The 16,080-nt window shown below is 35.9% G+C and overlaps 1 protein-coding gene and 1 pseudogene across 1 annotated transcript; one reads left to right on the forward strand and one right to left on the reverse strand.

Annotated features, from left to right (window-relative positions):
* The window catches only part of LOC120012471, an 84,088-nt pseudogene that overhangs the window by 52,298 nt on the left and 15,710 nt on the right, over positions 1-16,080 (reverse strand).
* On the forward strand, positions 2,308-5,473 carry LOC120012815 (cytokinin hydroxylase-like). Its single transcript, XM_038864347.1, has 5 exons — positions 2,308-2,687; positions 2,798-3,024; positions 3,176-3,417; positions 3,508-3,889; positions 4,799-5,473. Exons 1-5 carry the CDS (start codon positions 2,402-2,404, stop codon positions 5,219-5,221), a joined length of 1,560 nt encoding a protein of 519 aa, XP_038720275.1. The 5' UTR covers positions 2,308-2,401; the 3' UTR covers positions 5,222-5,473.

The raw sequence follows: 16,080 nt of genomic DNA on the forward strand, positions 1-16,080 counted from the left end.
CCATATATATTTTCTAGGAAACACCAGGAAATTTTATAATATACATATACATATATATATATATATATAATTCTCCCATAAGAAAGTTTATATAAATATCTATACTTTTAAGCTACTAGATCTGACCAAGTAATTGAAATTAAAGTTGGGATTAGAATTTGGAGTTAAAGGGTTTACGTTTTTAGACTTACCGAAAAAGGTTTATGTTTTTAGAGTTTAAGGTTTCAAATTTGGGGTTTTGGGGTTTAGGGTTTAGGTTTAGATAACAAAGAAGTTTGGTTGGGATATGGTGAAACTGACTATGGTAACTCCTTGCAAATGCGGCATGTCGCAAGTTCAACTCCCACGCCCAACAATTTTGACATGATTTCCCACACGGGCTTCCCTTAAATTTTCTATTGTCATCATAAAGCGGACCGGCTTGGTGCCCCAAGTTTTGAGTTCACTCAACTGTTCTATGGGCGTGTTGAGTTAAGAAATTTTTCGGTTACCCAAAAACTTTAGGTTTTAGATGTTAAAGTTTAGGATTGTTTAATAAATTATAATCTCAGATATTTTGGGGATTATGGGTTGAAATGGAGATATTTATATAAACCCTAACAATAACATTCTTATTGAAAAAGGAATATATATATATAATACTGAAATTCATGCAACTTCGTTTATATAAAGTGGAAGAAGTTGGAAGTGAGTCGTTGGTTGAATGACAATCACATTATATGTAAGGGATCATCCATCTCCCTTAATTCTAGTTTAAAAAAAAAAAAATAGAAGAAGTTGCATGCATGCATGGGTATCGGTAAAAGTAGTCTCTACAAGTTGCAAATACAACTAATTTTTGGTGTAACAGAACCCGAATCCATGAACGAACAGTCCTGATTCAACCGTTGCTGACGTAAAGCAGTCAACATCACACAGAGTCAAAGGCATCTTCCTTTCGTTGTCTTTAAGACAAATTGACTCCCCGAATACAACCCCTCGGCTCTACCTCTAGTTTTTTTTTTTTTTTTCCTTTCCTGGCAACTACCTCTAGTTTATTTACGATATAACATAACCTCATAATTTATATAACAAAAGGAAAAATTCCTTGTAATACTACACTTCAACATTCTTATTTTTGTTAATATTCGTAATAGTTTATGGCGGACCTAACGTGGAAAATTTCAGTAAAAGATGGTTTTGTTTTTCAAACATGAAATTAGTGATTGCATTTAGCTAGTTGAATCTTATCGGAGCTTGTCTTGTCATGCAATGTAACAAGAGATTTCTTCAATTGCACGAATTGGAATTGTGAGTTCACATCCTGAAATTTATGAACCACGTGATGATTCACTTGAGCTTTCATCTGTGTACAATTTCTTTTATTTATTATTTCTTTGAACTGTATGAGAATCAATTGTATTCCCTGCATTGTACATATTCATATAATTTATTATGTATAATTTATATCTGCAACATAAATTTAGCGCAGATAAATTATATACTCTACAAATAAATAATTTTTATACACTGCAGATAAAGTATATATTATGCAAATAAATTATATGTTCTGAAGATAAATTATATACACTATAGATAAATTATATGTTCTATAAATAATAATTTTTATTCACTGCAAATATATTATATTCAGTGTAAATAAATTATATTCAATTCATATAAATTATATACACTGCAGGTAAATTATATGCAGCGCACATAAATTATATACAGTGCAAATAAATTATCCTGAACCACAGATAAATTCATCTACACTAAATTTTTATGCAAAATTTTTTGATCTCATAATATATCGATGAGTGATCTTGTTTGAAAAAGCTTTTCACGTTGATTGAGAATAAATAATTTTTTTCCAAATTTCGTCATGTATTTTGAGAGAAATCATTTTGAAATTTCATTTAACAAAAGAAAAAAAAAGGAAAATGTGAGAGATATGCCTATGCATTAAGCGTAATTTTTTTTTTTAGTGAAAAAGGGTATATATGTAATTTTATAATCTCTATCCTTACTGATAATTTTTGTTCAGATGTCTTTATTCGAATAAATTTTACCCATAGTGTCGGTCATTCGTTATTTGAGCACGATCATCTCCAATTAAGAGAAGCACCTGAAATCCCAAAACTGCCTTTTGACTTTGGCAATAACACCACCTACCCAACCCGTCCCTGATTGACCTTTCTCTCCTTAAATCAGAATATATAACTATTTACATATGAAGTTGTTTAAATATTTATTTAGTATATTTATTTCCCTTTTATTCCCTTTATAAAGAAGAGTTTCCCTTCGTCATCACTGACCCAAAAAAAAAAAAACTTGTCTTGTCTTTCTTCCTGCCTTCTCTTCTCGCTCTCTCTTTCAATTCCTTGGTGGGTTCAATCACCATCATCATCAACAATACACCATGGGTATGGTGGTGTTGTTTGCAACAATAACAATAATCCTGTTTCTGTCAATATTCTTGAAAGTTGCATATGATATCTTCTCATGTTACTGGTATATACCAAGACGCATCAAGAGAATAATGGATAGGCAAGGAGTGTATGGCCCCAAACCTCGGCCTTTGATCGGCAACATATTAGACATGGCCTCTCTTGTCTCCAAATCAACCTCCAAAGACATGGACCACATTCACCATGACATTGTCGGCCGGCTCTTGCCACATTATGTTGCCTGGTCTAAACAATATGGTATCTCAAACACCCACAAAATCAAATCATTCATTTTTTTTTTAATTTTTTTTTACTTAGTCCCAATCTGCGATCTATGAGGATTTCATTTCATTACCTTTTTTGGGCAGGGAAGAGATTTATATATTGGAATGGGATGGAGCCAAGGATGTGTTTAGCAGAGACTGGATTGATCATGGAGTTATTGACAAAGTATAGTACTAAAGTTGGGAAATCATGGCTTCAACAACAAGGATCAAAGCATTTTATCGGTCGAGGATTGTTAATGGCTAATGGGAATGACTGGTACCATCAACGGCGTATTGTTGCTCCGGCATTCATGGGTGACAGACTCAAGGTTAATTAATTTTTTTCAATATATCAGAAGGAAAAAAAGATCAGATTTTGATATGATTTTGCAATCAATTCCAACAAAATAAAACAAACCCAGTTCACAATTTTTGATTTCTGAAAATGGGGTTTTGATGTTTTTTTGTAATTTCTAATAGAAAAATGCTGGACACATGGTGGAATGCACTAACCAGATGCTCCAATCGCTACAAAATGCAGTGGAATCAGGGGAAACAGAGTTTGAAATTGGAGAGTACATGACCAGACTCACTGCTGATATAATCTCCCGAACCGAATTCGGGACTGGTTGCGAGAAAGGAAAGCAAATTTTTCGTTTATTAACAGGACTCCAACGTCTCTGTGCTCAAGCAAGCAGACACTTGTGCTTTCCTGGAAGTCGGTGAGTAGTCCTACATATATGTGTGTTATGTATGATTTTTTGAAATCCTGTTTTAATTACAATCTGGTTTTTGATTTTTTTTTGGAATAGATTTGTTCCTAATAAATATAACAGAGAAATAAAGTCATTGAAGATGGAAGTTGAGAGACTTTTAATGGAGATAATACAGAGCAGGAAAGATTGTGTAGAGATTGGTAGGAGCAGTTCTTATGGGAACGATTTGCTTGGGATGTTACTCAATGAGATGCAGAAAAAGAGAGGAAATAATGGGTTTAGCTTAAACTTGCAATTGATAATGGATGAATGCAAGACTTTCTTCTTTGCTGGACATGAAACAACTGCTCTCTTGCTCACATGGACTGTCATGCTTCTTGCAAGCAATCCTTCATGGCAGGACAAGGTTAGAGCAGAGGTTATGCAGGTCTGCAATGGTGGAACTCCCTCTCTTGATCATCTCTCCAAGCTAACCTTGGTAAGTAATATAATTTTCAAATTTAGTATATAATGTATATGTGTATGTTCTGAGCCAAAAAGTAATTTCTTGTCATCACTTACGTACATACCAGATCCAATTTCTAGAAGTAAATTTAAATGTGAAACTGAAATACATTCATAATATATATATATATATATATATATATATATCTACTGTAGTGGTCAAAGGCTTGAAGTGGTAGTGATATTTTTTAAAGGTCAACTAGAAAATATCAATTAGGAGTACTGGACTCTAGTTGGAGCCAAGAGTTTTGAGGTTTAAACTACTTCATGGACGTCCACTTCAGTATATATAATGCTATATTAGTCTTTTAGTATTTACATATGTCTATATATATATATATATATGTATATATATTGCAAAAGGTTTGCTTCATAAATCTAATTAAGTAAGTATAACTAAGACAAAAGACGGCATCTCTACTCCAAAAAAAAGAAGACAAAAGACAGCGAATAATGATTAAAATAGTGAGGGTGGCTACTTGGTTATCATTGATTATATGATCACATAATAAAGTGTGGTCAAATGACCATGCCTTTACCAATTAGGGCCATAAATAAACTCCTCCCTTCACTTGACTCAAGAATTTTAATGTGCCTATGCAAGTATTTCGTATACCCTACTCATTTTTACTCAGAAACATTCATACATTCTTTTGTTCCAAACTAAAATGCATTGTATACAACAGTTGTTGTCAAGATTATAATCCCACAGACAATATTGTCTGTGTATTTGGATTGAGGATTTCAACGGTTGGTAGGGACATTTGCCAATTGCGAACGCCCCTAATATCCATAGTGTCTATTCGAGATTTGTAATGGATGAATGTGATATTGACATGAAGTTGTTATTGACCTCCTCTTTTCTTTTCTTTTTTTCTCGCAGTTAAACATGGTAATTAATGAATCCCTAAGGTTATATCCACCGGCGACCTTGCTTCCTAGAATGGCCTTTGAAGACATCAAATTGGGTGACCTATACATTCCAAAAGGACTATCAATATGGATTCCAGTTTTGGCAATTCATCACAGTGAAGAATTATGGGGTAAAGATTCAAATGAGTTCAATCCTAATAGATTTGCATCCAAGAGTTCCGGCCCCGGCCGGCATTTCATCCCCTTCGCCGCCGGCCAGAGGAATTGCATCGGGCAATCCTTTGCCATTATGGAGGCTAAGATCATATTAGCCATGTTAATCTCACGGTTTAGCTTCACCATTTCAGAGAGCTATCGACATGCTCCGGTTGTAGTCCTCACAATAAAGCCTAAATATGGAGTTCAAGTATGCTTGAAGCCTTTAAATCTTTGAGAAAACAAAACAAACAAAAGGTTTTGATGAAAATTTGATTTTGTTAATTATATAGTTGATGATGAGAGAGTTTGGGTAATAATGGTGATTTTTTTTTATTTCTTTTCTCTTGTATACATAATATTAAAGTTTGAGGGTTATTTTTTTATGATGAGGAATTATGTGTCTTTGGTACATGTAAACTCTGATAAGTCGCAAAGTGTTGATGTAAAGACTTGAACTTGAATTCTCCGACGAAATGAATTCATTCCATCCAACTCTGACCAACCCCCTCCATAATTTAGATAAGCCATAGATGTTCATGGGGCATGTACAGAAGGTTTGTTTCTTTGTTTGATGCTCCATAAACAAAATAAATATGATTTAACAATTGTTTATACCAATCTGATTCTTACAACCTTTCTTCAATTCTATTGATTTTAAATGCAAAGTGCTTGTAGCTTTGAAGAATAACAAGTAGCCAAGTTGTATATCCAACTATATATATATATATATATATAGTGTCCTTTTTGTAAAGTCCATTTTGCATTATGTGAGCTAGTACCCCATCATCTTGTTACACCAGTCGTGTTATTCTGCTTCTCCCACTACTTAATTATTTATCACATTTATTTATTTATTATCTTTTTCTCTTCCACTCTGTAGTGCAGTACTGTTATACTATTTTAAATGTGTGCCATGCCTAAAATGAGAAATGTATTATATATGTCAAGTACTGTTATTCGTAAAAAAAAATGTTAGATACTGTTGAATGTTGTGGTCCTCGTCATCATCCGAGCCTAAAATGTTGTCATGTTATTTAAAAAAATGTTGCCACGTTGATGTTGATGCATTAGTTCGAATCATTAATATCTCTCTCTTTTTCTTCTTCTGTTTTCTTAAAAATTTTCGGTTCATTTTTTTATTTTATATCTGTATTTTTGGGCGAATATGGAGATATCGTAGAACGTTTAGATGTGTTGCAATTATTATGGACCAAAAAAAGAAGAAAAAATTTGAAATCACAGTTTTTGTGTGATTTGAAGAGGATTGAGTCATTTTTTGTGTTAAAAACAGTGAGACTCTCATCTCTTGTAGAAAATGAAAAATCCTATGAAATTGATATATTATGAGTGAAAATCAGAAATCCTTTTAGAAAGTTACAGAAAATTGTGATAATCACTTCAAAAACAGAAAAATTGAATTAGGCAAGATATTCAATAGAGTAGACAAAAATAGTGAAGTTCCACTGTTTTCATGACAATGAAATTTCAAATTTCTCTGTTTTCATAACAATGAAAATATCAATTTTTACTTTTTTTAAACAGTGCAAATATCTAATAAAACATTTACATTTTAAAAGTTTTGAGAAATTTCATTGTTTTCAAAACAATGACATTTATCCTAAAACAATGACATTTCAATGTTTTTAAAAATTAAAAATTTTTGCAATTTTCAAAAACAGTGAAATTTCGTTACTTTCAAAATTTAGAGAAATTTTATTGTTTTCAAAATAGTGAGATTTGACCTAAAATAGTGAAATTTCATTATTTTTTAGTTTAGAGAAATGGTGAGATTACGATTAAAACAATGGACTTTCACTGTTTTTAAAAGTTTAGGAAAATTTCACTATCAAAATTTCATTGTTTTCAAAACAGTGAAATTTGGCTTAAAAGTGGAATTTCACTAATTTAAAAATAGTAAATATGCAAAAAAAAAAAAGTGAGATTTGCTCTAAACAGTGGAATTAAATTAAAAATAGTGAAATTTGAACTAAGAAAAGGAATAGTCACGAGCTTGGAATTACGTAAAATTTATCAGGATAACACGATTCAGCTTGGTTGTCAAGACTAGCTATTGTATAGCTAGCTAGCCCATGTTGTTTTGACCAAAATTCATTGTTTAGGATTTTACATTAGCGTATATTTTTGAACATTTTCCTAATTTTTGACCAGATTTTTTCAGATTCTGAAAAAATATCTAAAGTGAGTCTTATTAGAAAGAGTTTTACGCGCTTATTCAGAATATATAATTTTTTAATCTGACATGTATTTCGAGTGGTAAAATATTTTGAAGTTTGTTTAAAGAAAAAACAAACCGATGAAGTCAGCATGACATCGTAGAATAAAACACGTTGTATAATATACATGTAAGGATAAAATTGTCTTTTAATTTTTATTTTAAGTAAGTTTCTACTTAATAAAATTTTAATGTTGAACCTAAGAACTTATTGATATAATACTTTTATTGAAATACTTATTCATCTATAAAACCTGCATGAGTAATTTATGGATAATTAAACATAAAATATAAAAAGCATTAATTTTGTTATTTTTTTATACGTCATATTGTTTTTAGTTATTATTATTAGTATGAGAAGAAACAAGAAATCTGAAAACTTGTTTTTTGTCCAAGTCTTAAAAAGCTATTCCAAGTGCATGCATTTTATAATTTGAACTCGTAACCTTAACCTATATTCTCGGCTACAACAATATTGTGAATGTATTAATTTGAGGTTGTGTCTTAATTATTGTGTTTGACACTAGAGGTTTTGCCGACCTAGATGATTTAATTACTTTGTATCATTACCTATCTATTAATGGAAGGAAGAATATATGGGATCCGAAATTCAAATCTACAAAGGTAATACAAGAGAAAATTTGGTAAGATTGAAATGAAAAATGGCGATTATTCCACAAAAGCAGCAACTAGTTTGAATATTCAACCATTTATAATCAAAGAAAAAAAACAGAGAGAAGTAAAACACATGATTGCTTAATTGAAAAGTTTTGAAAACCCTTTAGCATGGATTTCTCATTGCCTGTGAGAACCGACACAAATTAGTTTAGGAGGCGGTGCGGATAGATGTTGTGGTCGTGTCGGTAAGGGTGTTGTCGACAAGTGCCGTAAGAGAATTGTTTAAGCCTGATTGGTCAATACCTTTTGCTTTTTTATCGACAAGGCTTTAGTCCAATGGTCACTTTGTAATCCCTTGACCAGTTTTAAACTCGGGATGACCATCCTGTGCAAACAGTGGGTCACTGATGTGAAATATTCGCAAGCGTACAAATCGCACAAGTAATAAAGAGTGAATAGAGTATCGTTCTCACGAAGATATATTGGCAATTTCAAATCAATATCAATCCAAGTAATTATCACACTAAAAGGGAAAGGCGAATTGTTGGTTGTATTTTATCTAATACTAAACAAGTAATTAAGAAAATCACTAATTAAATGACAATTTGATTAAACAACCAAGCTACAAACAAAGAAGTGAGTTTTCAAGAGAGTTAAACACTAGGGTTCCTAATATCACCGCCTCTTATCCAATTGAATTCCACTAATCCATTAATTCCCAATTCTCCATTTAATTGTTGACAATCGATTTCCCAACCTATTCAATGTTCTATTCCTAGATACACCGAAAGTATTTTCAATATAATCCTTGTTATTCCTAACATTCGGATTCATATATCAAAAACCCATTAAGAGCAGTGAAAATCTTTTAACGATTGCAGAAGTCATAAACTTATATTCCTATGGTTCATGCAACCTATGTTCTCTATGGGTTCTTGCAACCCTAAGCATATCCTTCCGGTCTCAACCTAGGCATAAAACATTCAAATGATGATCAAGCATTTGAAAGCAATAAACACATCCACAGAGAATCAACAATAAAAATAGAGATTCAAGAATAATAAACCAATTTCATTCAATCTTCAAAGAGGGGTTCCATTAGGACCCCTAGTTGGAGAATTAGTTCCTCATAACCAAAGGATACAAATCAAAATCCAAAATAGCAGTCATTAAATACAAGAACAAGGAAGAAATAAAGAGAAACCCCTGGATCCCCTTGCTCAAGCTCCAATGGCTGCTGTAGAAAAGTCTCCAAAACCCTTGATTTTTCTTCCAAAGTGAAGTTCCCCTAAAACCCTAAAAAAACTACCCTTTTATACTCCCAAAAACCTAGAGTCGTTTTTCTAACAAGTCTGTGTCGTTTTGAACTGGACCCACATGATTTGAGGGTAATTTCGGGCATTTAGAGATCTTAAAAATCGTGAACTGGGACTGGCCGATCGATCGGGCATGGACACCGATCAATCGGAACTTGCTCACTGTCTTTCCAGCTTCAAAGTTGTCCGATCGATCGGATTTCTGCTTTGACTCCAAATTTGGTCCTTTTCTATCCATAAGTGCCCCGACACCTGAAATGAGCAAATAACAACTCTTTAGGCCGGATTAATTCCAAAATGACTCTAAACAATGCAAGATTTCATGTAAAAGGATGTACAATTATATGTATATAATTGGCACATCAAACACCCCCACACTTAATCTTTGCTCGAAGACAAAAGAGAATCATCAACAAAACTGCAGCTCAGTATCATCTCTTATAAAATGCCAAGTAGCCTTAGGATCATATATCAAACTCAAACAAAAAACACAGCACATTACAAAACTCTTATCTTCAACTTCAAGCCTCACACATATTCAGAATTCCCACATGCAATAAATCAATGAAAGCTTAAGAAACAAATTAAATGATCTCATGAATGGACGTCACTTAACCAAGCAATTGACCTACATCCTTATTCACAAACTTATGTTCAAATCCAAAGTATTCTCAAAATCAAGTGGGACTTTTTAAGCTTGTAATGTGGGGTGAAGGTTAGATGAGAAGAGCAAAAGGTACAAAATTTCGAATAAGTGGAGAAGCATTATGTATAGAAATATCATTCAAACTTTCCCACTACTTCATCATCTTTTAATTCCTCCATCATTCCCTTTACTTCACAATCAAATTTACAATGTAAGACCAAATGCAAATGCACTTTTATTTCATTCTCATCAAAAAAAATTTTCTTTTTTTTTCAAGAACAATTGCATGCTCTTTTTTACACTATTTCCAATTTTCCACCTATCAACACCCCAAATTTCTTCCAAAAGAGAACAACAACATGCATCCACACTCCCTCAATGTCCAATAAATTCAGCATATACCATCCCAACTTCTCATTTAAGATAAACAACTCTTTCTCCACAATAATAAAAAGAAGGAACATGGTTATGAACAAAAGGCTAGTGTTTGGCTTCAAATAAGGGTACAACAGATAACATGTATAAGATAGGGTGAGAAAGGTATTTATCGATCCAAAAATGGCCTTACTCTCATCTTTCAAGAACACTATTGAATTTCCCACAATAAAGTGATTAGGATGTAATGTCATGTGATGAATACATAGCAAGCAACCAAAATGAAGGATAATGAGATCAAACAAATATTATCGTGAGCAGAACAAAAATTAAGTTGATTTTCATCACTCATTAAGAAACAAATGGCTCAAAAACTCACATTGGTTCAAGTCTCCACAATTTGCTAAGTAATGGATGTGCAACTACTGAAAGGTTTTCAATTTGATCCTTTGGCCACAAATGTAATTTGAAAAGCAACACCAAATTCTAAGCCACAATTCATCAATTCATCTCAAATGCAATGAATATATCAATAGTAAGCATCATAGAAAGGGGAAGCAACACTAAAATTTTAAAAGAAAATCTACACTACAATAAAATTCAAGAGTTCCAAAGGAAAGAAAAATAAAAGAGAAACATAATGAAATGAAAAGTTTCCTTCCCACCCCCACACTAGATGTCTGTCCTCAGTGTTTCAAACTGTAAGTACGAAGTAAGGAAGAGAGGAACAAAACAACCTGGGTGATCTCAATGAGAACGTCGCCCAGATGGAAGAGGAGCAAGGGTGGGCCCAAAAGGAGCAGGTGCAGGAGCAGCAGGTGCTGATGTAGACTGCATGGATAACTGGTGCAAAAGATCTATCATCTTGGATTGTTGAGCACGAATAGCTGCCAACTGGTCACGAGTCTCCATCTGAAACAGCTCAATGGCATCCAACCGCTCCTCAATAGGGCGAGCATAAGGGGGATCAGCAGAACTGGACGGAGCACTGGGATCCTTCGGCTTAAGAAGATGACCCGTAAGCAAATTCCAGTCGGCTTGGGAAAGCTCAGAAATAAGAGGATTAGTATCACCTGTCTCTGATAGCTGGTGGCCCAAATGGCGGAGTAGACGAGTGATCAACCGTGGAAAGAATAACCGCAACTTCTTCCCTTCGCGTACCTCCGTCGCGCACTGCAGCATGGCTCATACAAAATAAGCTCCCACATCAAACCAGCACTCCTGGTGAAAGTAGTAAAGTAACTCCAAGGTTGGGCCGCGCCTCTCAGATTTATGGTCATATGGCCATAAATTCTTCTTCACCATGCTGTCAATAACCCATAGACGAGAGGGAATAGAGCCTCGCGTTGCAGCATGCCTATTCTTCTGACGGATCGTCGGATCTGGTACCAAGGTATGGAACATAGTAGTATGGTCAACCTCTACTGGAGGGCCTACTAGAAGATCCTCAGAGTAAGCAGCTGGATAGCCAAGAGCGGCATAAATATCTGCAGTAGTAAATGTATATGAAACTGCTCCCCGATTGACTTTTGGCACTCTCACCGTATAGCGGGCAGGACCGTCCTCGCCCTTAACTGTATCAGTCTCGGGCAAAGTACGATACTAAGCATGAATTAAGGCTGAGTAGCCATCAAGCATGAAATATTGGTAGTTCCACAGAAAATTGAGTCGGGCACGACGTAAGTATGCCTTGGCCCAAGCATTCAGCGGCCGGCTCATAATGTCACAATCGACCCTCCAATCACTCTCAATGCGGGCTGAAGCAAAGTTTAGGGCGCGGAGGAGCCACAATTTTATTTTTAGCGCCACACACTCTCTTGGGTGAAAGTGGTGGTGTAGTAGAGCCGGATGCCTCAGCTGCCTTACATCGTTCTATTCTGCAAAAAATGAAGACAACTGAGAACATAGCACAAAAAAAAATGTAGAGAAAACAAGGATAACAAGGTTCGACACATTTGACATTTTCAAATCAACCACCAACACTCTACAATCAAGTCCCCACAAGCACCCATTCCCACAATATATTCAGTACATAACACATCCCTACACCTAACGCTACGCAACTTTGCGCAAAAGTCAAAAATTGGCATACTTGGCACCAAAGTCACACAATGCACAACTCAACATGATCAATATATATAAAATAAAAGGATGAATGTGAGCATAGAAAGAACGGTGCGCAAAATTTCAAATTCGAACCAAGAAAGTCAGGTGAGGCATTTTATCAAAGATGTTGTGCACTATAGTGATAAGTTGATAGTGGGCACATGGAAACAGTGATATAACAGCTCAAGTGGACAATAAAAAACAATCACACAAGGCAGTAGAGCGCAATAGAATTATAACGTGATAGTTTAAAATGCTCAAGCTTGGTTTCAACGTTTTATCGAGCACTTGGTGTGCGCACTTGACAAAGCCCAAGGAGAAACGCAAAACTGCCATGGTCCCCTCTGTATTGTGGAGAAAATGAACTCTAGGGACTCCAAATAGAAATCCACACCCTTGTATGTAAGAATTTATCAACCCACACCATCCACATTCCAAACATTGCAACCAAGGCAGCAACAATCTCAAAATTGAAAACCCAAGAGGAGGAAAAACATCATACCTGGGGTGTATGCTAGCCAAAATGAGGAAATTGAGTGGGTGCAAATGGAATTGAAAAAAGAATGGAGGAAAATGGGTGAGAGACTTCCGGATTAGCGTGAGAGAAGAGAGAAAAAGGAAAGAGAACAAGTGAAGGAAACTGGGGCGGCGGGCTGGGTCTTTTAAAACCTTGGCCTGCGTATCTGATCCATCGGAATTTATTCCCGATCGATTGATAGTTGCCCTCGGGTCATTTTATGTTCACCTGGTCCGATCGATCGGTTTTGGCCTCTGTGCAATTTTCCCACAACTGAATCCCTACACCAAAACACTTCACAACCAACCCAGACAGTTTTCAGAACAATCAAAACATATCTGTACATGAAAATAAAGCAATTTTTTTTGAAAAAGGTAGGGAACGAAGTTACCCCGGTTGGGTTGCCTCCCAACAAGCGCCTAGTTTATAGTCGATGGCCCGACTCTTGTTGCTCTTTGTTGTGGCTCTTGGAGAGGAAGAGTGACCTTCCTTCCAGAAAATTCAGCTTCATAGTAGGGCTTCAATCTCTGTCCATTCACTTTGAAAGAAGTCCCCATTTCTCCATGCTTGATTTCAACGGCTCCGTGAGGGAACACCACGGTAACAAGAACAGGACTCGACCATCTTGATTTGAGCTTGCCCGGAAAGAGACGGAGTCTTGAATTGAATAACAACACTTGTTGCCCCACCTTGAACTCCTTCCGAACAATATGACTATCATGCCATTTCTTGGTCCATTCCTTATAAATTTTTGCATTCTAGTAAGCATCAAGGCGGATTTCATCTATCTCATTCAATTGCAAAACACGTTGCTCTTCCGCACTAGCCATGTCAAAATTTAGAAATTTAATAGCCCAAAAGGCTTTGTGCTCCAATTCAACCGGGAGGTGACAAGCTTTCCCAAATACCAAGTGGAAAGGGACATGCCAATAGGAGTTTTAAAAGCTGTACGGTAGGCCCACAAGGCATCATCTAACTTCAAAGACCAATCCTTCCTTGACGCATTCACCGTTTTTTCAAGAATTTTCTTCAACTCTCTATTAGAAATCTCCACTTGACCACTTGTTTAAGGATGATAAGGAGTTGCCACCTTGTGATTAATGCCATACTTGACAAGCAAAGAATTGAATTGCTGGTTGCAAAAATGGGTACCCCCATCACTAATAATTGCCCTCGGGGTACCAAATCTTGTAAAAATGTTCTTCTTCAAAAACTTCAAAACCCTTTTTGAATCATTGGTGGGTAACGCCATGGCCTCCACCTATTTGGAAACGTAGTCCACCGCCACAAGGATGTAATGATTTCCCAAAGAGTTAGGGAATGGCCCCATAAAATCTATTCCCCACACATCAAAAAGTTCCACCTCAAGGATGTTGGTTAAGGGCATTTGATTCCTATTTGAAATGTTCCTCTTGCGTTGACATTCATCACATGCAAGAAAAAATCAATGGGCATCCTTAAACAAAGTAGGCCAATAGAAGCCGGATTGCAAGACTTTAGCGGCGGTCTTGTGACCCCCAAAATGACCACCATATGGAAATGAGTGGCAATGTCTCAAGATAAACCATCTCTTCCTCCGAGACACACCTACGAATAACTTGGTCCGCACATTGCTTCCACAAGAAAGGTTCTTCCCAATAATAGAAACACAAGATGAAGGAATATGTTTCTTTGATGGTGAGATAAGTCCTGAGGAAGAATCTCCTTGGCCAAAAAGTTCACATAATCAGCATACCAAGGAGTTGGAGAGGAATGGATAGCAAATAATTGTTCATCCAGGAATGTTTCTTTGATAGGGATAGTGGCTTCTTCCCGGCCTTCCAATATTCTAGACAAATGATCCACCATTGCATTCTTGGATCCCTTTTTGTCCCGAATTTCGAAGTCAAATTCTTGTAAAAGAAGAACCCATCGAATCAACCTTGGCTTGGCTTCCTTTTTCGTCAATAAATAACGCAAAGCTGCATGATCGGTGTAAACAATGACTTTGGAACCAATCAAGTATGATCGAAATTTGTCAAGGGCAAAGACAACCGCCAAGAGTTCTTTCTCCGTTGTTGTATAGTTAAGTTGAGCATCAGTGAGAGTGCGGCTAGCATAGTAGATTACATGCAGAATTTTGTTCTTCCTTTGACCAAGAACCGCTCCCATAGCATAATCACTAGCATCACACATGAGCTCAAATGGAATGTTCCAATCGGAGAAGTGATAATAAGGGCTGTAGTAAGTCTCTCCTTGAGAGTAGTATAAGCTTCCAAGCATTCCTTGGTGAAATGGAACTTGACATCTTTCAACAATAGTTCACACAAGGGCTTTGTGATTTTTGAAAAATCCTTGATGAAGCGCCTATAGAAACCCGCATGCCCCAAGAAACTTCTCACTTCTCTAATCAAAGTTGGTGGAGGGAGTTTCTCAATAGTCTCAATTTTAGCTCTATCCACTTCAATGCCCTTTTGTGAATTCGGTGTCCCAAGACTATCCCTTCTTGCACCATGAAATGGCATTTCTCCCAATTAAGTACTAGATTGGTTTCTTCACATCTTTGAAGCACCATGGATAAATTTTTCAAACAAGAATCAAATGATGAACCAAAAATAGAAAAGTCATCCATAAATACCTCAATTGTGTGCTCCACCATATCACTGAAAATACTCATCATACACCGTTGAAAAGTGGCCGGTGCATTGCATAATCCGAAGGGCATCCTTTTATAAGCAAAAGTGCCAAAAGGACAAGTGAAGATAGTCTTTTCTTCATCTTCCGGAGCAATGGGGATTTGATTGTACCCCGAATAACCATCCAAGAAGCAATAATAAGAGTGCCCCGCAAGCCTCTCTAGCATTTGATCAATAATGGGCAAAGGAAAGTGATCCTTCCTTGTGGCATTGTTGAGCTTCCTATAGTCAATGCAAACTCTCTAACCGGTAGTAGTCCGGGTGGGAATCAATTCATTCTTCTCATTTTTCACCACCGTGATTCCACCCTTTTTGGGGACAACTTGCATCGTACTTACCCGAGAACTATCCGAAATGGGGTAAATAATTCCCGCATCAAGAAGTTTTAAATTTCAACTTTCATCACATCTTTCATATTGGGATTCAGTTGGAGTTGATGTTCCATCGAAGACTTGTAGTCCTCCTCCATTAAGATACGATGCATGCACATAGTGGGGCTAATTCCCCGAATGTCCGCTATTATCCACCCCGAAGCCATTTTATGCTCTCTCAACACTCTTAAAAGCTTATCCTCTTCCTCCGAATTCAAATTTGAGGAAATAATAACC

The sequence above is a fragment of the Tripterygium wilfordii genome, chromosome 13 (genome assembly GCF_013401445.1).
Source record: "Tripterygium wilfordii isolate XIE 37 chromosome 13, ASM1340144v1, whole genome shotgun sequence".
Lineage (NCBI taxonomy): Eukaryota > Viridiplantae > Streptophyta > Magnoliopsida > Celastrales > Celastraceae > Tripterygium > Tripterygium wilfordii.